General features: G+C 44.9%; 1 protein-coding gene across 1 annotated transcript in view; it reads left to right on the plus strand.

Annotated features, from left to right (window-relative positions):
• The window catches only part of LOC147890459 (uncharacterized), a 217,565-nt gene that overhangs the window by 138,063 nt on the left and 51,700 nt on the right, over window positions 1-27,802 (plus strand). Inside the window, exons 11-13 of the mRNA XM_087390295.1 lie at window positions 8,681-8,753; window positions 14,591-14,727; window positions 15,109-15,175. Coding sequence (XP_087246421.1) covers window positions 8,681-8,753; window positions 14,591-14,727; window positions 15,109-15,175 — 277 coding nt within the window. The remainder of the gene's footprint in view (window positions 1-8,680; window positions 8,754-14,590; window positions 14,728-15,108; window positions 15,176-27,802) is intronic.

Raw genomic sequence — 27,802 nt, forward strand, 5'->3', positions numbered from 1 at the left:
CTCCTTGCGATGATACATCTGAGCGTGAGAATGTGGTCCATGGTTCTCACGCCGGAATCTGGCCTGCTGTCCTACTACTCTAAGTCCTCGATACTCCGCAAATATGCTGACCTCAGAATCAAGTAATGATGCATAAATCTTGGACATGACATGTCCAATCATAATGGTCCTGTAGTTCTCCGGGCTCATGGGATCCCCTCCCTTGTGGATGGGTGAGATAGTGTTAATGGTCCAGGTGCATGGAAACCCGAAATAAACAGCTTCTTTAAAGATCTTTGCTAAGATCGGGGCTAGGAGGTTAATCCCATATGTAATGAACTCAGTGCATAGTCCCTCATGATCCTTCACTCGGCCATTATGAAGTTTCATTACGGCATCCTTTACCCCCCCCCTAGTGAAGAGGGTGTAGGATGTGGAGCGTGGCATATGTGAGAGGTTAGGGACTGGTTGATTTGGATGTCATAGAGTGTGCGTGCATAATCATACCGGACGTGAGTGTCAATGAGTGGCGAGGGGGATTGTCCCTCTAGAAATATCCACCAAAAGTCCTTCGAGTTGTTACTAAATAAAATGTTTAGTAAGTCCTCGTTTTGGCGAACGAAGTCTAGTTTTTTTCTGTGTACCAGTCGACGATACTTGTGTAACGTATCTGGTTCGCTCGGAAGACTGTTTTTGGTTTCCAATTTGAGTTGATGGCGTAAAAGCCTTACACTCATCATCATACCAGCTATTAGAGGGTACGGTCCTAGGGGGTGGTGGGCGGGTGGAGTGGGTGGTGTCAACGAAAGCGTGAAGGGTAGTCTAGTGTAGTGAGGGGGTGACCAGGGCAGCACGATCCTCTAGTAGGGGTAGGAAGTCAATATAAGCGAGAATTATGTACAGACGGGATAGGTATGATCAGCTCCTGGAGGGAGAGGTGCTACGGTATAATCAGTGATGCGAGACATGAAGGCAGGGGATCCCATGATGTAATCAACAACGCTGGAGCCTCCCCCATGTGGAAAGCACGTGAAACCACCTGATGCACGCCATCTGTCAAGACCATTATAAATAATGAGATCATGCATCCTGTCGAGGTCTAATAGGGCCTATCCATAAGATGTGATCGGACCTCGTTTGTTAGCCGAAACCCATAGCATACCTACATCCTCAAAGTCAATGTCTGGCAGTAGAGTAAAATCATCCCTGAAGTCAAGGAGTGATACCTAACGGACACCTGTCTCCTCGCATTGAAGTCCCCAACTAGGAGGACTTCTCCGCGGCTAGAAAAGTCAACATGTTGTGTGCTGGAATTTCGGAATGTGAGGATTGAGTTTGTGAAAGCCTGCATGACGTGAAGGCTCTTGCAAGCAGTGGGGGGGCCCCTGGTGAGAGTGCTCTCAACGGAAGCAAGAAGGGAAGAGGGAGAGAGAGAAACAGAGAGCCACACAAGTTTTGGTGGGTGCAGAACCACCCTAATCTTCTTTTTCATTCATTTATATATGTGTTTGAGTATTGTACATAACCGGGGTAAAGGCACAGTTACCTTTAACCCCCACAACCTCCCACTTAAAAGGACAATGTGCCTTTAAGGGAGAACAACCAGTGAGCATACTATCCAATGCCCATCAATACACGACAATACTCAAACCGCTGACTAGGTAGACTCTTCGTCAGCATATCTGCAGGGTTATCATCTGTATGAACCTTGACAAGCTCTATGCGCTTGTCCTCAAGTACCTCCCTGATGAAATGGTACCTGACCTCAATGTGTTTGGTCTTTGCATGAAAGACCGGATTCCGTGCTAGCTGAATAGCACTCATGGAATCACTATGCAATGTCGGTACACCTGTATGAATCCCCAAATCTCCCACTAGCCGATCAAGCCATATAGCCTCCTTGCAACCCTCTGTGGCTGCAACATACTCAGTCTCTGTGGTAGACAAAGCCACGCACTTCTGTGCACGAGACATCCACGACACTGCACCACCTGCAAAGGTGAACACATAACCAGAAGTGGATCTCCTACTATCCACATGCCCTGCATAGTCTGAATCTGTGTACCCAAGTACACGCATGTCTCCTTTACCAAAGCAGATGCACATCTCCTTGGTACCCTTCATGTACCTCATGATGCACTTAATTGCCTCCCAATGCCTCTTTCCTGGATTAGCCATATACCGGCTAACAACTCCCACTGCAAATGCAATGTCTGGTCTAGTAGCTATCATAGCATACATAAGACTCCCAACTGCTGATGCATAAGGAACCTTGGCCATCATGGCCCTTTCCTCATCTGATTTGGGACTATCTGTATGACTCAGTTTCACATATGGAGGCAATGGAGTACTCACTGCCTTCCCCCCCTCCATATTGAAACGCTGTAAGACTTTTGTAACATACTCTTTTTGTGAAAGCCAAAGGAGTTTCCTACTCCGATCACGCGTGATGCGCATACCAAGAATATGACCTGCAAGTCCCAAATCCTTCATATCAAAGGCCTCATGCAACATGGCCTTTAATGCATCTAGCTCATAAGTATTCTTGCTAGCCAATAGCATATCATCCACATATAGTGCCAAGATTATCAGGCTATTATCCTTAGCCCTTTTAGTGTAGAGGCAGTGATCAATTTCACTCCTTCTAAAACCCTGGGACCGAATGAAAGCATCAAACTTCTGATACCATTCTCTAGGCGCTTGCTTAAGACCATAGAGACTCTTCTTTAGCTTGCAAACTAAATGCTCTTTGCCCTTTTCTTCAAAGCCTTCCGGCTGCACCATGTAAATTTCCTCATGCAAATCCCCATGCAAGAAAGCTGTCTTGACATCCATCTGCATAAGCTCCATATCCTCTGATGCCACTAGTCCAAGCATGCATCTAAGTGTGGTCATCTTCACAACCGGAGAGAATATCTCATCAAAGTCCACACCCTTCTCTTGCTTGAACCCTTTAGCAACCAAACGGGCCTTGTACCTAGGCACATCATCACCTGTGACCTTCATTTTGTAGACCCATTTACATGGCAATGCTTTCTTTCCATGTGGCAGAGAAACCAAGTCCCAAGTCTTATTCTTCATAAGTGAACTCATCTCTGATTGCATAGCATACTCCCACTTGCGTTGATCCTCACGCATCATAGCCTCTTTGTAGCAAGAAGGCTCCCCGCAATCAGTAAGCATCACATAGTCTACCCCTGGAACAAACCTATCAGGTGGTCTAGACACTCTAGATGATCTTCTCAAGGGCATTTCAGTTTGCTGTCCCACCTGCATATCAGCCACATTTGGCTCATCATTTCCACCAATAGATTATTCATCATCTACCCTTGATTGTATACCTGTGGGAGTACTTGGTGGTACCATTTCTTGCACATTTGGTGCATGGACAGCTTGCTGCCTATCAACATATGCAGGTGGATTCACATCCTGGAAAGTGATTCTCCTCATTTCCACATCCCTCATGGGTGCCTTATGCATCTTCTTCTCATTGAAGACCACATCATGGCTGCGTATGATCTTCTTTGCTTCTGGATCCCAGAGACGATAGCCCATCTCTCCACTTTCACCATAACCTAGAAAGATGCATTTCCTAGACTTAGGATCTAGCTTCTTTCGAAGCTCTTTTGGCACATGTGCATATGCCTCACACCCAAAAATACGCAAATGAGAGTAAGAGGGCTTCTTGCCACTCCATGCCTCTTCAGGAATACCACCATCCAAACTCTTACTAGGTGATCTATTGATCACATGCACTGCAGTCTTCATTGCCTCAGCCCAAAAACCACGAGAAAGACTTGCATTGGAAAGCATGCATTGCAACCTTTCTTGAATGGTACGGTTCATCTTTTCTGCAACTGGATTTTTCTCTGGAGTACGAGGGGATGTGAGCTCCCTCTTAATCCCACGTGTATCACAGAAATGCTGAAAGTCATGAGAGAGATACTTTCCACCATTATCAGTCCGTAGGCATTTAAGCGTTCTACCTGACTGATTCTCAACCAAGGCTAGCCATTTCTGAAATACCTGGAACACATCACTCTTCCGAGCTATAGCATAAGCCCACACTTTCCTAGTTGCATCATCAATGAATGTCACATAGTATTCAGCCCCGCCTAATGACCGTGTAGGCATGGGACCACATATGTCTGAATGCACCAAATCAAGCATTTCAAACTCTTTCTTTCCTCTTCTTTTATGGGCTGATTTAGTTTGCTTCCCATAGAGACAATGCTCACAAAATTCAAAATCAGAGAAACTCAAATGCGGTACATAACCCAAACGGCATAAGAGTTTCATTCCATTCTGGCTCATGTGCCCCAACCTGCAATGCCATAAAGAAGTGCTTGGCTGCTCGGTTATTGCAACAACATGATCAAATACCTCTGATACATGTAAGGGATACAAAGTCCCACACTTAGCACCCCTGGCCAAAAGCATAGAGCCCTTTTGAATTTTCCAACTTTGAAAGCCAAAAGTGGTGTGAAAACCAGCATCATCTAGCTGACCCACTGAAATAAGACTCTTGGTCAGCTTAGGCACATGTCTCACATGTTTCAAAACAAATGCAGACCCATTTGCAAAAGAAAACTTTATGTCACCTGCTCCCACTATGTCACATGCATAATCATTTCCAAGATGCACACAACCTGTCTTTCCACTGTCATAAGTGGAGAACCATTCCCTATGGGGAGTAACATGGAATGAAGCACCAAAATCCAAAATCCAATCCTGGGAATATGCATCATCTGAAGTGGCAAGCAACTCTGCAGATAAACTAGACATGAAGAGAACGTCATTGTCACTATCATGTGTGACTGCATTGATCTCCTCGATCTTCACTTTTCCTTTGTCCTCCCTTGGACTCTCTTCCTTTTGATTTGCACCCCAATTTGCATTCTTTTTCTTATCCTTTTGCTCTCTTTTCAGCTTGTAGCAATCCTTTTTCATATGGCCCTTCTTGCCACAATGGTAACACTCAATGTTCCGTGCCCTGGATTTGCTACGAGACTTCCCTCTTTCTTGGGACTTCCCCCTGAACTGTGATCTGCCCCTTTGCACATTTAAGGCTGCATCTTGCTTGTTGCCATCCATAGACTTCCGTCTAATCTCCTCAGCCAATAAGCTACCCACAACATCATCAAATTTCAGTACTCCACCAGGTGCAGAGTTACTGACAGCTGTACGGAAGGTATCCCATGAGGATGGCAATGAACATAAGAGAAATATTGCCTTAGTCTCCGCATCAAAATTCATTTTCTGAGCCTGAAGCTGGCTGAAAATAATATTGAATTCATTCAAGTGAGAAGCAATGGAGACCCCTTCCTTCATATGTAGCTCAAACAACCTCTTCATGAGGTAAACTTTATTAGAGGCAGTTTCCTTCTCATAAGTGGCACATAGTTTCTTCCACAAATCTTCCGTAGTCTGCTCATTTACTACTGTGAAATAAACTGACTCTGCAAGATGAAGTCTAATAGTAGACTTTGCTAATGCATCCAACTCATTCCAATCATCCTCAGACATATTTGCAGGCTTAGCTTCAATCCCTGCCAAGGGTTTAATCTGCTTCTTTTGAATAAGCACATCCCTTATTTGTTCTTTCCACAAAGAAAAGTTTGTCCCATCAAACTTTTTAATGTTGAAAAACTCCTTTTCAGACATGGAAGAGGATGCCATGATGCAAATAAAGCAAAATCCCAAATGCTAGTGCCTCAAGAGAGAATCACACCAAATACCAGGTGCACCCAAATGTGTATGTCACAATAGAGTGAAATATCACCAAAACTCAAAGCTCAAAGCATCTGACTCATGTGCATATACTATGCATCCATATGAGCAAATCTGGCCCAAAAGAAAATGCCAATAAGTGCCAAATGACTCAAGCATAAACACCGTCCACTGGCATATGCATCAATTATATCTCATCCAAGAGAGCATAGCACTATCAGTGCATCACCAACAATGTGTCAAAGCTGTCCCTCAGCATAAAATAGCATCCATGTGCAAAACGTCCATAAAAAATAGCATCCCACAAGGCAATTTGGGCCTATCAGCGCATCCAACAAGGACCACAATGCATCCAAATGGCCTATAAATCATCCATTGCAACCCAATGCATACCACGAATGAGCGCACACTGCTCAAACTGCAACCAGAGTGATCTGCATAAGGTATGCTCAAGAAATCATAGTCCCACGATAATGAGCGCTACTGAAAATAGAACCTGAGATGCTTCAAAACATGGGCGCCATTGCATAATCGGACTCAGCAAGAAAATCTGCAAATATCTCTCTTCTGCCAGAACTCCAAAATCCCAATTGATGAGTGAGAAATGGGAGTCAATACTTATCCACTGCCATGTGGCATAAATCTAAGGTTTCAAAACCTTAGTATGAAAAATGCATAACAGAGAGACGAAATCGAATACACAGAGATTTATAACTCTGAAAATCCTCCACCGAATCACGCAAGAACTGATAGGTAGGGGTTTTTGGGCGTCCGGAACGCAATGGGACAGACGGTTTTGGAAACCGTGGTCTCAATCACTAGGTCCAACACACGGATTGAAAAACGTTTTTGGAAACAGAGCTGTTTGTAAACTCCACCGGAGTGCGAATGATGAGCAACATAGAAGTTTTAGGACCTCCTGAGTCCACCGGAACTGACAGATCTGAAAATGGTTGCTCCAAACTTGAGTTCCAACACTCGGGCAAAAAACGCAGGAACTGACACAGTGAGTCAGAAATCCACTGAAATGATCCCAGATTCAAGAATGAAGGTGTTTCCAAGCTCCTGAAGTAATGTGGACACCAAAAGCAAGCAATAGTTGCCTCTACAAGTCAATACGGAGTCTCTGTCATCGAACGGAACAGGAAAAAGCTCAAAAAACGACTTTTTCTTTGAAAGCTCTTAACAGGCTCTTAACAGGTCTCTGCACACTCGGATGCAAGTAAAGTCACCCACAAAGCTGCCCACAGAGCTTCTCCTTCCTCCCACAGAGCTGCTGAGCTTCCAGCATTCACGCACGCTCAGCTAGATCACCCGGGCTCTGATACCAGTTGAGAGTGCTCTCAACGGAAGCAAGAAGGGAAGAGGGAGAGAGAGAAACAGAGAGCCACACAAGTTTTGGTGGGTGCAGAACCACCCTAATCTTCTTTTTCATTCATTTATATATGTGTTTGAGTATTGTACATAACCGGCGTAAAGGCACAGTGACCTTTAACCCCCACACCTGGCTGCGGGGTAGTGAGTTGCAAAAGGAGAGTTGTGGACATGTGAGAATGCACAGGCTGTTGTACTCGTGCTTGTTGAACGAGATCGTGTGCAAGCTGAGCTATAGAGGGCTATGCTGGTGCTCTTGCTTTGCCCATCAACATGAGTGGAGATGGAGGCTGGACTCATGAGTTGGCTTGGTGTATCTTCCATTTGGTGTATTTTTCATTTTGCCCTTATACACTATGCTCTTTGATCGCTACTCCAACAGTTCTATATCCCGTGTTCTCCCTCCCTTCAGCTTCCTTCACTTGGTACAACGGACCTTCTGTTATGTGGCTTAAGTTCTGCCTTATACAAGTTGAGGGTTGGCTTTTGTGTTCTGCTTGTTTACATCATCCTCGAAGGGGATTCTTGCACTACTCTATGTTTTCTCCGAGCTTGTACCATCACTAGCACAACCGTGCAACACTGTCCAATTTGTACTCGTTTCGTGCCCACTCCATCACCAGTATCACAATCACTTGCACTACCAACGCACAATCCGTTACGATGAAGCCACTAGTAGTTTCGCATCAACTCCCATCGTTGCAAGTGTCACACAGTCCTTGCACCTCACACTAGTGGCATTAGGCCTCCGGTAACACGTTCGGAAGAGATCGGACCTCCCCTCAGACAATCCAGACTGATCAATGTAGAAGCTTGTATGTCATACCACATCCTTCTTTTCAAGTGGGTACTTTGCATATTTTCCTTTGAGCACAATCCACTCAAGGACTCCACTCCCTGTTGTTTTTTCCATGTTGTGCACTTTCAAGCTTGGTCATATCATCCAATTAAATCTACATGTTATAATGAGATTCATGATCTAAACAAATCTATAATCACTCCATGTAGGTCGCTAGAAACTGCATGAGTAGATATGAACCCCTTGCTGTTTTCAAGTGCTTCTTCCTCTATTCGTGAGATTGCATCCAATGCATGCATCATATTAATCCTAAAATCTATTTGCAGGTAGTGCACACTACACTCTAGTGGGCCTCCTTTACCAGTTATCACAAATTACAATAGAGGCTCTGTAGAATGAGAGTTGAATCTCCAACGATCCTATTGTGATGGATAATATAAATGGTGAAAGTGAAAGTTGTTGTGTGGTTCTGTGTTATCTATAGGCCAAGGTAATACTTGGCTAGAGGTCTCAAAAACATATGCCACTTCTTTGTGTACCATTTCAATTTATTTTTTGGACATGAAAGGAGTTTCATTTGCTTGGCAATCGCATAGCCATTCAGTGCAATACCATATTTTGTTGTTTACCATATTCTGTTGTTTTGTGGGCTGCTGTGAAGTTCAGTTTTTGAATATCTAGACTTGCCTTGTTTCTTTGTTGTTCTTGTTGTTGCTGTTGTGCATTCAAGTTTTCAAGATTTCTATGATAACAATTCATGCAATGGCATGCCCTTTTTCGCCAAACATGGTTTCTCAGGTTGTCTTTACAAGAAATTGCTCGGCGTGTTAGTGAAGCTTGGGATAGGGGTGCTACAGAGGTTTGCATGCAGGTATGTCTTTCTTTTTGCCCTGGAAGACCCTCGGCCTTTCCCACCTTCCCCTTTCCACTTCTAGGTCATCAGAGTTGGTCACTGTCTTTTGAACATTGATATATCCTCCCTGGTATTTTCACATTTCATATCTGTCTATGGGATTGATTTTGTGTTTGAAAAATTCCAGGGTCTTTCCAGCATTTCTGTATCATTTTCTGCGTCATCACGATTTTGATCTCTCTTGTATCTTCTAGAATATTCACATTTCATATCTGTCTATGGGATTGATTTTGTGTTTGTAAAATTCCAGGGTCTTTCCAGCATTTCTGTATCATTTTCTGCGTCATCATGATTTTGATTTCTCTTGCATCTTCTAGAATATTCATAGACTATATGCCCCATAGCTCCATCCATTTCTCCCCCTCTCTATACATATCCCGTGGTTTTTATAGCCTCCATTGCTTTGTGTGGGATCTTGCTTGCATTCATTGTGACAACCATATAGGAGGGGGTGGTATATCTTTGCAGATTGTTTGTTGAGGTCGAGAAGAAGTCCAAACACCATCAGGCATAAGGACTTGGTAAATACTTGCAGATTGTTAGTTGTAATGTAGGCTTTTGAAAAATACTTTGGATGAACAACCTTTATCTAAGAAAGCCCTTGGTCTTGCTCTTGTCTCCCATTTAGTGATTTTTCTATGATCATTACTTTGTAGATAGTGTCTAGCCCGATATAAAGATGTGCTTTCTTCCTAGACAAAGGCTGAAAATGACTAAGCTTAGTCAAAGATTGGCAGGTATTCCAAAAAATACACACACACACACACACCTTTTTTTTTTGTTTTTTGGGTGAGAACTTTGAATGCTTTATATTACAAGGTAGCTATCTCAAAACTCGGAAGTTGAAAGATTATATCAAGATTACACACATGCATACACTCACTCTCTGAGTTGGACTTCTTAAAGCTATACCTTGCCTCTTTTTCTTCATCGGTTAAGTCAGAGCTTGAACTCTTGGATGTTGAAGACGACTCCATGATAGCTTCTTTTTTGCGGCTTTTGATGTTGTAGCGCACCTTCTTATCATTTCCTTGCAAAGTCAATTCTCCAGTATTCCAATTTTAAATGGCCTTCACCTTGTGTAGCCAAGGCCTTCCCAAAATCAATGGATAGGAACGTGCATCTGGCTTGGGAGGGATCACCTGAAAAGTAGTTGGCAAAGAAATTCCACATACATCCACTTCTAGATTCCTCACAACTCCCAAAGTCTTTACCCTGGTGTTGTCAGCCAATTTGATGCGATAAGAAGAGGTAGTACTATGAGTATTTTAAATCAGCATCTATCATGGTCTTATCACTCATGACATTAATCGATGCACCTCCATCAATGTAAACATTAGAAATCACTTGGCCATCAACGATCACATCAACCACAGGCACATCATCACCAACATCTATATCTACCTTTTGAACACCAAGAATGGAACCTTTCTTCTTTTTCTTCTTTAACACCCTTGTGCTCGCTAGCTTTTCTTATTCTTTCCGTACTTTTGGTGACAAAGCGAGTAACTGACCAAAGGTGATATGAGCTTCCTTTTCTTAAGCTCAGACAACAAGTCATAGCTTCCAATGCCTTGTCCTAAAGGAAAGTTTGATTGGCTAATTCTCCTCTAATTCTCCTTCTAGATGCCTTCTTTTCCTTACCACGGCGTTCTCCTTTCTGATGTCCCTCATCTCCTTCTTCGTTGCTTTCTTCTTCTTCTTTTGCTTTACCATGCCCTCATTTAGCCATCATTACCTCTCTTTCCTTATCCCCTGAAGAAGCTTCTATCAAGGGTACTTGTTTTTCTTCTTTCTTTTTCAATCTAGGACACTCAGGGCATATTGACCTTTTTCATTACATTCATAGCAAGTGACCCCACTCTCATCTTGAGGCCTATCCTCAATCTTGGGTGCTCTAGGTTGTCATGCCTTTTTTTTTTTTGGGCATAAAAGAGACTTCTATTAAGTAAGAAAGAAACTCGCTAGAGCAAGCTCTGAGCGGAAATACAACATCATGAAATCATGAGGAAAAATAAAACTCCCTCAAAGTGAGGTGGAAAACAACCAAGGCTGAGGCTGAAAGTGCCACCTCAATCCTATAGGAGTCTCAGAGAAGAAAGGAGAATCCTTCCATTCCCTCAAGAAAGAAGCCCTCCTAGTTGAGGCTGCACGGGGGTCTCCCTTCATACTCATCCAAATGGCCATCAAAGTATATACGGTATCTGTCCAGATACTAGCCAAAGTGTGCGAGGGATGAACCTGAGTACCCTCCATAGCCTCTGTGCATCTAGCTCTCCAGATATGACAGGATGCTATGCTCACTAAAATCTCCCAAGAAGTATCCACAGAGGCATGTACATCTGTAAAAGGAAGGTGTGGTACAATATCCAACGAACAGGACTCAATCTGATGACATCGAACCAAAATGGCCCGAGAGGAGTTAAGTCTCTCATAAAATACGTGAGGCTCTGTAAGAGAAAGCCAAGCCACAGAGCCCCATGTCATAAAGAATGGGGAGTGGGCAAAGTGACTGAAAATCTTGGTTACCCCCATCCAAATCATTTTCGCCTGTCTGCAATCCCACAAAGAATGCTGAGTAGTCTCTGAAGCAGAGAGGCAATGAGGGCAGGGCAAGTAGGGTCGGTGGATCTCCAAAGGTTCACTGCAATCCCACCATGGATAGAAAGCCAAAAGAATAGAGTGATCTTTCTATTCCTGTGGGATTTTCATAGTCTCCTCCAAAAGCACCTCTACAGAACTGCAGTGATATCAAATCTCTCCCAATGAGGAACTCTGGAAGGTCTCCAACCTCTACTACTGAGCTGAAATCTCCTGGCATTACTGACCGTGTTCATGTGGAATGACAGTATTTTAGATGATCATGGCAAACCTCTTGGTGCCTCACTCTACATGCAGTGGTCCAGGTGGGAGAGGGGACCTGCATCATCTTTGGGGTCTTGGAAAGCTTTCCGCAGGCTTCCAGAGGAGACCAAGTCTTAGTTGACAGGACATCTCAGAGGGAGTGCAAGGAGGATCTTGCAGATTGAGGCAGCCCTTTCAGAGGAGTGGGTAGACACAGATGATATGCCACTCACTTGCTCCACTTGGGCAAGTACTTTTACGAGAGACGGTGTTACGCTTCGGGTTTTGGCCTTTCGAGATGCACAGGAGGATGCTTTAGTTTTTACTGTGTAGGATGGTGGCAGATTGCTCAGATCCACAGAGGAAATCTTGCTTGAGTCTGCTTTTCAGTCTATCAGGGTTGTAGGTCTTTTGGTGCAGGGATCAAATTCATAGTGGTTCCTCGACCCAGACCCCCGGCTAATTTTCACTGGGTCTTGAAGGCTTTGGCTCTACGGGGGAGTTCCCATTAGGTATTTGCAGTGGCACCTTGGAGAGTGGGAGTGGATTGATGCAGGGCATCGAGAGAAGAGCATCCCCTTCTTTCGTCCAAGCCACCCTCGCTAAGGGATCTGTTGTGCCATCAAGCCCACTCCAAAGAAAATTTTTGATCGGTCTCCTGAGCTAAGTGATGCAGTCCTTAGAATAGCACTAGCAAGAACAAACAAACCATGCCGTGGCCAAGAGAACCTCGTTGACCACCACAACTCTAGAGGCAAGATCCAGCTTGGCTGAGCTCCAAAAAAGGAGCTTCCTCCTGATGCTCTCCAACACGGGAGCAAACTGCTGCGTGGAAGAAATATCCAAGCCGACCTGGCAGCCCAAATACCTGACAGGCACACCCCTCTGAACCCAAGTGAATCCTATGTCAAGCCCCCAAACTGGAGTGTCCTCATCACTGATCCAAAAACCATTGGATTTATGCCAATTTTTCTGCGCCCCCGCCGCCAAGCAAAATAAATCCAATGCTGTCCTGAAAGAAGTGAGCATCTGTTGAGTGGCATCCAAGTAAACTATTGTGTCATCTTCCAACTCACTGTCAAGTAACTCCTCTTCCCTTCTAATGGGAAGTCTCAGCCCAAAGATGTCAGCTTGAGATCTAACATAGATACTCATAGCTTCGGCCACGAACAAAAAAAGGAAAGGAGCAAGGGGGCATCCCTGACGGACTGATCTGGAAATCTAAAATCTCTCACCCCACTGTTAGGACTGTTCTCTGTGCATGGCTGCTCGGGATGTGTTGAAGATCATAACCTTGATTTTACCACGGTTGACCTTTAAGTCGTGTGACTCAAAAGGTGTGCAACGCATACAAGTGTCTCTGTAGGCCCTTCGCTCTGAATATAAGAGCAGGACCGTCATCTCTGTATAAGAAGATTTGAATCAAAGTGCTAGTGAGAGACCAGACACCCCACCATCAAAGTCTCAAGCTCATCTATGTAGAAGACAAACAAGGTAGATGACAACGGACAACCTTGTTTGACTCCAATAGTGCTCATAGTCTCCTCTGTTCGTCCTGCACCAATTGAATAACTTGGGCAGAACTCCTATGAATCGCTCCCTTATAATGTATGTATATAAGCCAGGCAACCAATCCCAAGTGATGAAGATATCCCCCCTTTCATGATCTTCCCAAGCAAAATAGCAATGCTCTGCCAGTCCCCCTAGCTTGCCTGCGACTCAAAAGGCATGCTGAAAATGGACATTGGGTGTTTGCTCCAAAAGCTCCTCTTCAAATGTTCAGAATGATGCCTCCATGCAGGAAAATCCAGAAAAACATAGAAACCTCTCTTCTTGTGTGGGATCCCCCTAGACGTCTCCAGAAATATTCTGAAGAGTTGAAATCTCTCCAATAATTACTAGGGGACCGTGGCATATCCTGAACATTGATCTCCTGGCATTTTGAATTGTGTTATCAAAGATCGGTACTGTCCTTGAAGTGGCCATCACATCAATCCATCTCCACTCACTCAGATCCTAAACCACCATACAGCTTTCCACCATCTATCTTCTAGAAGGGAAGGATGAGGGTCAATAAACCAACTGCCATCAGTGCATCCAACATCTCTGATAGTGTGAAGGATAACGTGTTGGATGGGTTGCTGAACTGGTATCCTGGCAAGTCTGCAATCTTCCTGAGCTGCGTAACTGTGTCTCCTCCCAATACCATAGTATGCAAATAACCTGTATGGGAATGCTTGTGGTAGAGAAGACACCTAGCCACTGAATAGATCTCCCCGTCCCTGTCTGTGCAACCAGCTAGGGGACGAGCAGTGTCATTTTGGACTGTGCTTATCAATGCTGTTCTTCTCTCCATCCATACCACTGCATGCATCTAGAACATTTTCACTGCTTTTCTTTTATTTTTCCAATCTGACTAATAACCACATGATTGGTGAACCTAAAATTTTATTTTTACAAACAGTTGTTGACAAGCTTTCTATTAAAGATGACTGATGCAAAAGTGTTAAATACCAAAAAAAGAAAATCTTGCACATCGCAACCTCTTATCTATTTGTGTGAACTAGGATAGTTTAGTTCCTAAACTATGTCACGTATGCTAGATTAACCACAACAACTTGATTTGGAATATAGTGAACTGTGCTTGGTTGCACATAAGCATAATTGGACATTAGTTTTGCTCAGCATTAACTGTTTATCAGGTTTTGCATGCTTGTGGGCTTTTCAAAATCAATACCCCCGCTCCCCACTCCCCTTGCGCATGCATGCCCATGCATGCACACACACACACACATCCCAAAAAGATGCATTTTGTTGAGCGTTGCGAGACGATGACTAACTCGAGTATTTGCAGGAAATGGAAATGCACTTTTTACTTGCATGTGAATAGAGGTGTTCACTTAATTTTTTATGTGCATAGAGACATTCACTGAATCCTTACTTGCATGCAGGGTGGAATCCATCCAGAATACACTGGTAGGACTTACTTGGAGATCTTACATCATGTTAAAGAAGCAGCTCCTGAAATCCATGTTCATGCTTTCTCACCACTTGAAGTATACCAGGGTGCCCAAACTCTAGGTGTAAGGTTACTTCGTGTTCCTTTTATGGTTGACAGAAGTTGAATGCGTCAGAATGGAGTACACCAAATGTTACTGAAACAGGGAAGTAGGTAAACAGTCTCTGTGGTGATCTAGGGTCGAAAATGTATTGTCTTGCCCTCAAATAGCAATGACTATCGGGTTTTGGAACCCATGAAGCATGGCTGGAACCCCATAAAGAACCATCCTAGGTGATATTGATTGGTCTTCTATAGGCGTTTGGAACCAATTGATGAGTGCCATACCAACTATGTCGAGCTTGAGAATGCACATTGCAGAATGCTTTGTTCTATATGAGCTACATTTTAATGCCAATTATATCCAAAAATTAATACGTCAGCGGTTATTGAATATTTTGTGTATGGCAGTGTGCGAGATTTTCTTACTGAGCTGCGGAAAGCAGGACTTGGCTCTTTGCCAGGTACTGCTGCAGAGGTAATACATTTGTTGTACTTAGTTTATCTACGTTCATGCAAGCTTCCCCATTCAGGTAGATGCATGCAATTGTACAATGAATGTCATGTATACTACATGCGCGTTGCTATGAGCAATTTGTCTACAAAATGTAGGATTTTATCATTGCATTGGAAAAGTAAACAAAGAGATGTAACGGCAACGTTCTTATTCAATTGGGAGTCTCACACACTCACACACACAGCACACCCGCACGTGTGTGACTATTCTGCAGGATCTGACAATGATTTTGTACCATTGCTGCATTCAAGCATCATCTACTCTAAACTAACTTTGGACGCCTTCATCATACAAATAATAATGCGATGGGTATCGTAAAATTCGTCCAATTCACCCATGAGCACCATCATGCCCACAAGTATTGAATGCCATAAGGAGCTAAGTGAACTACGTTAACTGATTTATACATATAATTCTACCAATGAATGGAATCCCATTGTCACTGCACATTTATATATAATACCTTTCTTACATAGCCTTGTCTTTGCCATTGGTTTACCTGTGCTCATGGCAGTATCCATGGAAAGAACAGCTTCCTCTCACTGGTGTCTTGTTCCATGCATCTGGAATATGGACAAAGATATGTGATAGGTACACAGAAGCACCTTTGGAGAGTTATACATGGTAATTACATGGAATAGTAGACAGGAGCACCTTTTGAGAGTTCGTTACAGTGACTACATAATTGAGGTTGTTGTTGGATAAATAATTGTATCCATTCACAAGATAGCAGCTTGAAGAGCAACAAAGAGCATCATCATTCATTATCAGATGGTAGGATTGGTGCATTAAAAAAACAGTTGCAGATTTTCTTATCAAATACATAATTATTGGGTCCATGGATGATGGATGAGATAACAACTTCACAATTCCGAGCAGCAAAGAAGGCCATCACTTATTGTTGCATGGGAGAATCGCTGCACAAGGAAATGGTTTGCAGCACTGCAAACTGTAGCAATTCCAAACCCAAAGTGTTCTAAAGGTCTAGACAAGGAGCAGCTACAATCTTATCAGGATTTGTTTGCATATGTGCACGAGCAGAGGCAAGCACATTGAACACAGTGATCATGGTCATGAGAGTGTTATAAAGAAAATCTGTCGCGAAGAATACCCAAGAAATTCTGTGTCTCAGAGCAAAATTAAAACATTTGAGATACAGATTCTCAGGGAGGTAAACACCGATGATAGATAGCAGGAGCAATACGTCTACAGGATAAAAGCTGTCCTGACGGTACAACCCCCAGCAGAACACACCATAACAAAACCTGTTGGCGTAGAGGAGGCTTAGAGTGCCAAATTTGCTTTAATCTCCTGCTCCACCATTTGAGTGGATGGTGCAATGCCCAAATCTGATTAGCTCTGTCTGACACCCAAGGTGGTGATAACAAAACTTTATATAAAGAAGAGACTGTGATATGAGACAACTTCAGAGGATGAATAGATGAATATAAAGGAAGAAGAGTCCAATCCTGAAGCTTGTCTTGAAACTCTAATGGCAGTACTGGCTGAAATGGCTGAACCATTCGAGAAATGACTTGCCATACTGGACGATAGTGCATGTTCAAACCATATTTTGCAGCAGCCAAAGGGAAAGATAAAATAATGCCATCATCATTGATAACATTTGCAATAACTGAAATCCCTTTAAATTAAGAAAATAAGAGCGTCGAGGCTCCTGCAAAGCCAAGGGAGTAGAGAAAGCCCATGACCAATGGATGCTCTCAGCTCGCAAAGAGTTACCCTGTAAAGAGTCTCTTCCAGTCCATGCCAAGTGTGAAAGAATATGCTTCCAATCAAAAAACATCTGAGAAACCATAGGGCAGCCTTTGATTTTGCCTTCAATACAGCCCATAAGAAAATCCCACTGTGTGGGTTGCCAAAGACCAAATGCAGAAGTGGTGATGTGAACCAGTATGGAACGCATCATAGCGGCCCAAGGCTGATCATTTTAAAGAAACTGAAGCATCACCTTGCCTTTATTTGCTACAATGTGCACATGTATATTAAGCATATTCAACCCTCCATGCAATTTGGGCGAGCACAATCTCTGTACTGGAAGAATCCACAAGTTTTTCTTGCCATGCTTTGACCGCTATAAAATTTCCATAATGGTGGACATGAAGGAAGACAAATCCTTCTTAGTGAAAAAAATCAATGACAGATAAAACTGAATATAAGCCACCAAAATACACTGAACAATGTGAAGTTGGACATGCAAGAGCCAAGTAGCCAATTTCCAATATTCCAGTTTTTCCTTCAATTAAGCAAGAACCCAGTCAATCTGTTAATGACGGGTAATGCTCCAACCTAAGGATCCAAGATGACGAATCAATTGAGTTGGCGGAACAATGTCCCCCGGCCATAGCAGCCTTTGCCAATCCTGGGTATGAGCTAGGGAGGGAGCAAAAGAGAGAGAGTTGGGGAGGAGCAGCAGCTCCAAAGTTGAAAGGGGATGATTGTTTCTGAATGCCCGTTCTACAAGCATCATAATCTGTCAAAGTATTAAGGTCAACTCCCATTTGGTAAGCCCCTAAATAAAGAAAGAAAGTTTATTGGCTGAGCTCCCCGTCCTGCCTCTCCCTGCTGCCCTCCGTCCTGCACCCCTCTCCCCTCCCTCCCAGCCCTTCCCTTCCCCTCCCACCTCCTCTCCCTGCAAGCCCCTCCTCCCGCTGCTGTCCCCCCTCGCTTCCTCTCCCGCTACTCTCCCTCCCTCTCTCCCTCCCTACCCCCGCTACCTCCTCTCCCTACCTCTGCTGCCTCTCCCTCCCTACCCCGCTCCCTCTCTCCCTACCCCGCTAGCTCCCCCTCCCTTCCCCGCTACCTCTCCCTCCCTACCCCGCTCCTTTCCTCTCCCTTGCTGCTCACCCCGCCTCTCCCTACCCCCCCGCTTCCCTTCCCTCCTTACCCCTTGCTCCCCCTACCCCACTCCCCCTCTACCTCCTACCCCGCTGCCCTCTCCCCTCCTCTCCCTACCCCCCAGCTGCCCCTCCTTCCTCTCCCCCTTCTCCCTCTCCCTTCCCCTCCCCTGCCCCTTCTTCTGCCCCTACCTCTACTTCACCACCTCCCTCCCTCCCTCTCCCCCCTCTTCATTCCCTGACGGAACAAGAGAAAGATTTTTTCTCTCTGGCAGTAGGTTGTCGGACGGACAGAGCATCCTTGTGTTTGTGTCGGCCCTTCCACCTTGATTGACGAATGGGTTCCCATTCAGCCAATCCTCGACCACTTCCATCAGCCGCAAAAACAGTTACCTTTTCCAAAGACGAGCTTCAGTAGCTCAAGACAGACTCAGAGCAAGAGTATGCCACCTCACTCTTTGCTCGCATCAATGGTTCCCACCCCTCCAGGCTATAGGCTAGGGATTGGATGCTTTCGGCTTTATCTGGAGACCTCGCAGGGCACCTCACCGATGTTCGTTTGCTCGGACGAGGGTTCTTCCAGGTGGAATTTGATTCTCCAGAGGCAGCAGGTTTAGTACTCAGGGCTAGTCCTTTGGCATTGAGCTCTAGGAGGATCTTTTTGACACCCTTCACTTTGGGTTTCGATCCAATAGAGGAAGATAGCAGGGGGTTACCTCACTTTTCATCAGGATCCCCGGCCTTCCCTAGGTCTACCATCGGCTCTTACCATCCATAGGAGCTACTTTTGGGTTGGTCCCAGAGATCCGCCCCCTCCTTGGCATGCCCTCTTCAGCGGCAGAGGCTGTCAGATCGGATGGGATGCCAAGAGTCAGAGTCATCGTCTCTAACCCTGATTTTACAGATGATCACATTATGCTTCAGCGACCAGATGGTTCCTTTTTTCGATAGAGAGTCGAGGTTGCTGGGAGACCGGATCAGTGCAGGATTTGCAGGACCCTTGGGCACTTCGCCAAAGATTGCCCAAGGAAGAAGAAAAGGCCCAAACGGTTTATTCAGCCTTCTCGTCCTACTTCTTCTACACGTGCTACCAGAGCCCCCCCTTCTCGCCTAGGACCTTCGGGACTAGCCCCTAGACCTAGACCCTCTTCTTCAGCGCGCACAGTACGATCATTACTCCGTTGGATGCCTGTGAGGTTTTTTGACACTCCGCCACCTCTATGAGGCACCTCGGACCATTCTCAGTTACAGGTAGGTGATATTACTGTAGGAGTAGATGTGGTTGCCCCAGTCCCCCTAGCTCCTCATCAGGAGGGGCAACCCATTTCTTCAGTTCCTATCATTGATGTGCCTGATCAGCCCCCTCCCTCTAGTAGTCACACTTCACCTGTTGACAGAGGTAAGGGGGTTTTTTCTCCTTCTCCCTCAGGTGCAGGGATTCTTCGCACTCCTATGCCAGTTCTCGCCTACAGGAACTCTTTTGCAGTACTGGCAGATTTAGTAGAGTTTGAGACAGAGGACTGGGGGAGCTAGTTATTGGGATTCCGTTGGAGAGGGTTTCCACCTCTGCTGGAGTGGGTTTTCTTTCACTAGTTGATTTCCCTCTGCTTGACAGGAGGACTCTTTCACAGGAGAGGATTTTGTCCACCTCCAGGTCGGGTAGGACCTTTCACCTGGCCTCCTCCTCCCGTCGATGATGATTGTTAGTTGGAATGTTCAGGGCCTCGGTGGTATACCTCAACGCCGCCGTAGACAGTTGATTCATAACCAACTCCATCTAGGGATTTCAGGTGGTCCCATTGATATCCTTATGCTCCAAGAGCATAAGCTGGATGGTAGAGATTGTGCCAAGTCAGGTAAGCTTTTTTCGGGACATACTTTGTGGTCACCTGCCTTGGGCACCAGGAGAGAGATTGCCATTCGACAGCAGCTGGCAGCTCTTCAGAGAGAAGAGCAGAAACGGCCTACAGATGCTTGGATTCAAGAGCGCCTTGCTGAGGTAAGGGCTCATCAACAGACACTTTTAGATCAGAGAGCAGAGTATGCCTTCCATACCAGAGAGTCTTTCTGGACGCAGATCTTAGCTAGAGTCAACAAGCAATTCTTCTCTACTCTTGGCCCTAGACATAGTAGAGAGAGTGTTTCGTAGCTTGTTGACTTAGACGGGATACTTCAGACACATCCAGATGTCGTCATGCAGATTGCTTTAGATTACTATGCCTCCCTTTTGACTGTAGATTTTGATTCACAGGCCAGAGATGATGCTAGACAGGTTATTTGGCAGCATGTTCCTATGTTGGTGGATAGAGGTATGAGAGCCTCACTTGATGCACGCTTCACCAACATAAAGTTCAGGACCACTCTTACTGCCCTTCAAAAGGGTAGTTATCAAGGGTCATATGGGCTTACACCTTTTATTTTTATTTTTTGGGATCAGATTGGGGATTACATCACCTCAGCCCTACAGGGCATTTGGGACTCGGGTGAGATGCCGGACTCACTCTCGGAGGGTCTCATTCATCTTATCCCAAAAGGAGGTTGCAGAAATTTAGTATCTCAGTGGAGACCGATCACCTTACTGGGCACTTTGTATAAGATCTTGGCAAAAGCCATCAGCTTGCGATTGCAGCCCATCTTGCCAGATCTTATACATGACACACAGACAGGCTTTGTCCATGGCAGAAGCATTTTTGATAATATATTCTCATTTTTGGAGGTTTCTGAGTGGGCTATGCATGAGGGCCATAGATTGGCAATTTTACTTCTGGATTTCGAAAAAGCATATGATAGGATAGATTGTAGAGGGAACCCTTCTTTGCTTTGGATTTTCAGATTTGTGAATTAGAGGGGTTTCTGCTCTTTACAGGTCAGCCCATAGCTGGGTACTCATTGGTGGAGTCAGGGGAGACAGGTTTCAGATATCCAGATCAGTCCGACATGGATGCCCTCTAGCCCCCTTTCTATTCTTATCTGTGGCTGAAGCTATGAGCCTCTATATCAGAGCTCAAGCTGATATTTTTGGGTTGAGACTTCCGTTGAGATAGAAAGAGGAGTTACTGGATAGTGAGCTAGCAGATGACAACTATTTTTTTGGATGCCACTCCGCAGACACTCACCTCTTTCAGGACAGTCTTGGATTTATTTCGCATGGCAGCAGGGGCTCACATTAACTGGAACGAATCCAATGGTTTCTGGATTAGTGATGAGGACACTCCAGATTGGGGTGCTGATATTGGATTTACTTGGATTCTTGGATGCCAGGTTGGGGTGGGCATTTCTCCAGCACAGCAGCTCGCTCCCGTGTTGGAGAGCATCAGGAGGAAACTCATATTTTGGAGTTTGGCCAGACTTGACCTTGCATCCAGAGTGGTGGTTGTAAACTAGGTACTGTTGGCTACAGCCTGGTTTGTTTGCTCTTGTTGGTGCCAATCTACAAGCAGTATCACTCAACTCAAGAGACCTATCAGGAATTTTTTGTGGAGTGGATTAGACAGCACTTTAGATGTGATAGCCAGGGTGGCTTGGGAGACTCTTATTCTACCCACTGAGGAAGGGGGCCTCAGTATTATTGATCCATACTTGTAGCGTAGAGCCTTGCTCTGCAAGATGGTGGTCAGAGGTTTGATGCCTGGTCAGGAGCCTTGGAAGGATTTTTTCTTATGCAGTATACAGACATGCACACCTTCTCAGGGAGGAGATTGGATGGACAGCCCTAGATGGATCTTTACGCCAGCCCGTCTCAGATCTCCTACTTTGCCTCTCATGGTTGCCATTCTGAAGGCTTGGGACAGCTTCACAAGTACTCTTCGGAGAGTTCCACCCTCCTCTCCTGAAGAAATTGACAGGCAGCCCATCATGTGGAATGATTGCATACTAGATGAGCATGGCAGGTCATTGGGCATGCCACATTATATGCAGTGGTCTAGATGGGATTTGGGACCTGCATCCATGGTTGGTGCTTGGAAAGCTTTCAGGATGCTTCCAGAGGATCAAAGAGCTTGTTTAGTTAATCACCTCAGAGGAAGTGCAGCCAGGATGCAGCAGATAGATGCAGCCATACTAGTGGAGTGGATGGATACATACCATTTGCCTATTTCTGAGTCCACCTGGTTGGGGGCTTTTTCGAGGACAGGTATCCCTCTACAAGTTATAGCCTTGCGGGATGCACATGAGGATACCCTTGTCTTTCAGGTTCATGCAGGAGGTAGACTCCAGAGATCTTTAGAGGACATTCTTTTGGAGGCTCCTTTTCATCTTGTCAGGATTGCAGGATACATGGAGATGGGTAGAGACTCACAGTGGTATCTTGATCCAAACCCCGTTCTCGTAGCTATTGGATCTTGGAGGCTTTGGTTGTATGGAGGTTCCCCTATTAGATCCTTGCAGTGGGATCTAGGGGAATGGGAGTGGATAGTTGCAGGGCACGGAGAGAAGAGCATCCCCTTCTTTCATTACACGGTCAGAAATGCGAGGAGATTCCAGCTCAGTTGTAGGGGCTGGAGGCCCTCTAGAGCTCCTCATTGGGATACTTTTCAAATTTCTGCAGAGATGCAAAAAAACTTTTGGAGGAGGCTTTGGAAATCCATTAGGGGTAGGAAAATCACGTTATTCATCTTGCTTACTATTCATGGAGGGATTGCAGTAAACTTGTGGAGATCCAGGTTCGGGGCTGACCCTACATGTCCTCGATGCCACTCAGCAGTTGAGTCAGTGCAGCACTGCCTTTGGAAGGGTGTTACTAGGATACTTTGCACTTTTCATAGAGCACCCTTCTTCATGACTTGGAGATCAGTTGCTTGGTTGTCACTCATTGCTCCATAGGCTTTCTTTGAGGGACATGACACGGACACATCTTTCTTTGTTTGATGACATCTTGTGGAATCATGCTCCCTCCGGGATGTTCCGTTTACTCCATTCAGAGCTCCCCATGCTTCTATAGACACATCTTTGGAGATTTTGGCTAGTATCATAGCATGGCATATTTGGAGAGCCAAATGTAAAGAAGCTTTGGAGGACTCCCAGGTTCACCCTTCTCAGACTATGGCCAGTATCTGGGCACATACTATACACAGTTTCATGGCCATTTGGGTGAACATACAGGGAACCTCTAGGACTGCTACTGCTAGGAGGGTTGCTTTTCTCAGAGTCTAGAAGGATTGTCCTTTCTTCTCTGACTCTCCTTCAGGGATGAGGTTGCATTTTCAGCCGCCACCCGGGATTTTTGTTTGCTTATTCTGAGCTGTTTTTTCTCATGCTTGACATGATGTATTCCCGCACTTGAGCTTACTGTGCGGTTTTTATTCATACTTAATGAAGTACTTTTCCTGCAAAAAAAAAAAGAAAGAAAGTTTATTAGAGTCTTTGAAAGACCGATGGGTCTATGAGACTCTGAACAAGCTAAAGGGTGGAGCTACTAAGTGAGCATCAACATCCATACTACATGCTACATTCTACATAGTCGTAAGAACCTCAATACAAGCCAAAGCATAATGTCCATGTCAGTGTGGCCCCCACCATCACCACTATCATCATAGATCATTAGAATACGCGGGAGAATCCAACACAAGATCATGAAGAACCTAGCGCCCGATGAGACAATGGCATTGTGTTGAGTTCTACTTTGGTATTCCAAGCAATTGTCTCAAGTGTCCATGCTTCCTTGCACTCCACGTCCAAAAGCATGTCCTAACCTTGGAACTCCTCCTCCCCTCTCCTACAACCCCCCCTCCTCCTCCTCCTCCTCCTCCTCCTCCTCCCTCCTCCTTCTCCCTCTTCTCTCTATCCTTTCCCCCCATGCTCTTATATCTTCTTCCTCTCCCACTCCTATGCTCCTCCTAACCCTTAACCTCCATGAACTATGAGGGAGACGAGTTCTCCGCCATGTACTCTACCCTGAACCTTGGATCCTCCTTCTAACCCTTGAACCTCTTCTAAACTCTGTAACCTTAGCATAAAGTCTGATATAAAGTACTCTCGACTAGTCGTGGGCGCTACACGGCGTGGTCTCCTCGTAGAAGCTATGCATTCGACCAGGGCTACGATGACCCCAGTAGGTCATACCCCCATCTTGAACATGAAAGAAATGTCCCCAAGTGTAATCTGCGTGTCCATCCTGTGTTGGGTATGGCCCATCATTGGGCGCTACACGGCGTGGTCTCCTCGTAGAAGCTATGCATTCGACCAGGGCTACGATGACCCCAGTAGGTCATACCCCCATCTTGAACATGAAAGAAATGTCCCCAAGTGTAATCTGCGTGTCCATCCTGTGTTGGGTATGGCCCATCATCACTGGATCCAGGTCTTGGCCATGTCATAGGTCCGTGTGGCGAAAACTTGTGCTGTCTGGCTGGAAAAACTTTGTAATCATGCTCTGAGAAGAGTCTTCCAGTGCATCTCGTCCTTGTCTCTGTAATTTGAGTAGGTGCTATCGATGTCTAGCTACCTCATGGATGAAGGCAGCCAAACATCTCTGGTCTGGAAAGGCAAGGAAGCAGAAAAGTAACCCAAAGCTGTCTCTAAAGAGGAAATATAAGCGACCTCAGATCTCCTAGTATATTGGACACTTGACTCAAACTTAAGATCTTACATAGAGTGCATATGCGCTGTTCCCTAGGTACTCCGTTAGCTCGCTCACTCTCAATGTAAAGTCGATGTGAAGAAACCCGAAATTGCCCAATAAAGATTGTCAATGAATGGGGGAGGTGCACCCGGGTATAATATAGGAGTATCAATAAAACCCTCGTCAAGGATATGTAGGAAGTGATATCTAAAAGAAGCTAAGATTCACTAGGAGTTCCTGCAGCTCCAACTAAGTTGGAATGTGTGTAGCTATAGGAGGTCCTCCCGTATGACGTGGTTAACCTCGTGATACCTAATTGGGAGAAACGGCGCATTGATGATGTACTGGGAGGGGGGAAATCTATCCATGGAAGTCCCAATCTCTCGAACCACCTACTTGTGTGCACATACCAGCATCTCTTGTCGCCCTTAGCTACTAAAGCCATAGAGGAGGACAATGCCAGCCATGGCAATTTGTGTCGCCTTGAGGTGCAATCTCCATACCTCGTGACGCGATATAGATATGTGATGACATGGAATGTTACATCAAGCTGTAGTGGGGTGATCCAAACTTGGCCTGAATAATTTGATGAGGAACCGACAACTTATATGAACCATACGTGACACCATGAGGACCTGGAGACGCTCCACCCAAGCCCACTCTGCTTTGGAAAGATCCAGCTCCCGATTAGAGCTGCCATACATCCCTGTTAGAAACCAAGAGAGAGAGAGAGCAGGAAGCAAGAGAGCTGAACGTAGTGTTTGCAATAGAAGAAGTAACTAATACAAGAAGTGGGATGGGTTTTGTCTAAGTGACAAAACCTTGTCCTTCACTAACCATAGTTAGTGAACTAACTGTGGTTAGGGGGAAAAACCTCTAAATGAGGGAAAAGTGCCCCTAACCTACTTATTACATTACATTGGTCACTGCTGAATTATAATAATAATTCTACCACCCCCCTGCAGTGCCAATGTCATGTACAAGGAAATGATCAATCACCAAAAGGAGATAAGTTCAGGGCACTGCGAAATGCCTCAAACTTTTCACGTGGAAGTGCTTTGGTGAAGATGTCTGCAACATTGTCATGTGTTGACACATAGATCATACTGATCTCTCTTGCATGCAACTTCTCTCTGACATAATGATAGTGAACCTCAATGTGCTTCGTCCGAGCATGAAACACAGTATTCTTTGCCACTGCTATAGCACTCTGACTATCAGTGAGAATCGGAGAAGGACTCTCCATTGAAAGATGAAGATCAGCAAATAAACGACGCAGCCAAACACATTCAACTGTCGCTGTGAAAGCTGCCCTGTACTCAGCTTCACATGAGGAGGTAGCCACTGTAGACTGTTTCTTGCTCAACCAAGAATTGCAAACATGTCCTAGAAAGAAACAATTCCCACTGGTGGACTGCCTAGTATCATAGTCTCCAGCCCAATCTGAGTCACTGTAAGCATGCATCCGCAAGTCACCTCCCCTGGGAAACGTCAAGCCAAAAGACTTTGTACCTTGCAAGTAACGGAAGATGCGTTTTACAGCCTGCCAATGCATAATATTTGGGCTGTGCATATACCTGCTCACCTGAGAAACTGAAAACTGAATATCAGGTCGTGTATTGCAGAGATAAATGAGGCATCCAACAGCTTGACTATAGAGTGTGACATCAATTGATTCACCCACATCATGCATTGTAAGCTTCAGCCCCGGCTCCATGGGAGTGGACATAGGCTTGCAATCATGCATGTTGAATCTGTCCAAGAGCTTTTGAACATACTTGGACTAAGACATAACAATGCCATGTTTCTCTTGAATAAACTAGATCCCCAAAAAGAGATGTAACAAGCCCAAGTCTGACATATCAAATGTAGCTTTCAATTGGGCCTTGAAATTTGCAATTACTTCCTCATTTGATCTGATGAGCAGCATGTCATCTACATAAAGAATGATGACTAGAATATTCCCCCCATCCTTCTTGATGTAGAGGGTGCTCTCAGTTGGACTATTGTGCAACGCCTTGCTGGTAAAAAAGGCATCAATTTTGGCATACCATGCACGTGGGGCTTGTTTCAGCCCATACAAAGCTATATTCAGCTTGCATACCTGAAGTGCATTTTCTGAAATTTCAAAGCCTGGAGGTTGTTTGACATAAACCTTTTCGAACAAGTCTCCATTAAGGAAAGCTGTTTTAATGTCCAACTGATGAACATTCCATTCAAAATTTGCAGCCATGGCTATAACTGACATGATGGTTGTTATCCTGGATGTAGGAGCAAAAGTCTCCTCATAATCTATGCCCTTTTTCTGAGCATATCCTTTTGCAACCAGCCTTGCCTTGTACCGATCAATGGACCCATCTGGTTTTCTTTTGACTTTGAAAACCCACCGTGTACCTATGGCATTCTTACCTGGTGGCAAATCCACAACATCCCAAGTCTGATTTTTATGAATGGACTGCAACTCATCGTGCATGGCATTCATCCAATGCACATTATCTTTTGCTTCTTCAAATGTCTCAGGCTCCTCCTCATCAAGAAGAGTACCTGCATAAGCCAATTCAACTGAATGAGCTCCCTCCATGTGCCTTACTGCACTACGAGTTCTGCCAGGCAATGGATCTTCAAGCCTACTCTCCCTGAGAGTCTGAAGCAACCAATGTGGCACTGTTTTGGCTGCGTGTATCTCTTGAATTTCTTGGTTGACAACTTCATCCACACCCTGAGGTTGTATAAATTCAGCTGGGGGCTGAATCTATACTTGTGGAGCTGGCGGAGGTTGCTGTAAATTCTGATTTTCAGCGGGGGAACCAAATGCTATAGGAAGCATTCCCTCAAACACATCATCTAAAGAGGCCGGGATCTGAAATTCAGCATTTGTATATGCAGAATTTTCAGGGAATATGACATCTCTACTGACAAAAATCTTCCGTGTAGCAGGATTGTAGAGACGATAGCCTTTGCTTTGTGAACTATATACCACAAAAATGCATATAAATGCCTTATCTGACAACTTGTGTCTAAACTCCACAGGCACGTGGGCATATGCAACACAACCAAAAACTATGAAGTGGTCCTCTGAAGGCTTTCTCCCATGCCATGCCTCATAGGGAGTGACTGTCTTCAAAGCCTTTGTAGGAGCCCGATTTAAAATATAGTTGGCACACATCAGACCTT

The sequence above is a fragment of the Dipteris shenzhenensis genome, chromosome 19, assembly GCF_047967505.1.
Source record: "Dipteris shenzhenensis isolate YYH24624 ecotype China chromosome 19, Dip_SZ_1.0, whole genome shotgun sequence".
NCBI lineage: Eukaryota > Viridiplantae > Streptophyta > Polypodiopsida > Gleicheniales > Dipteridaceae > Dipteris > Dipteris shenzhenensis.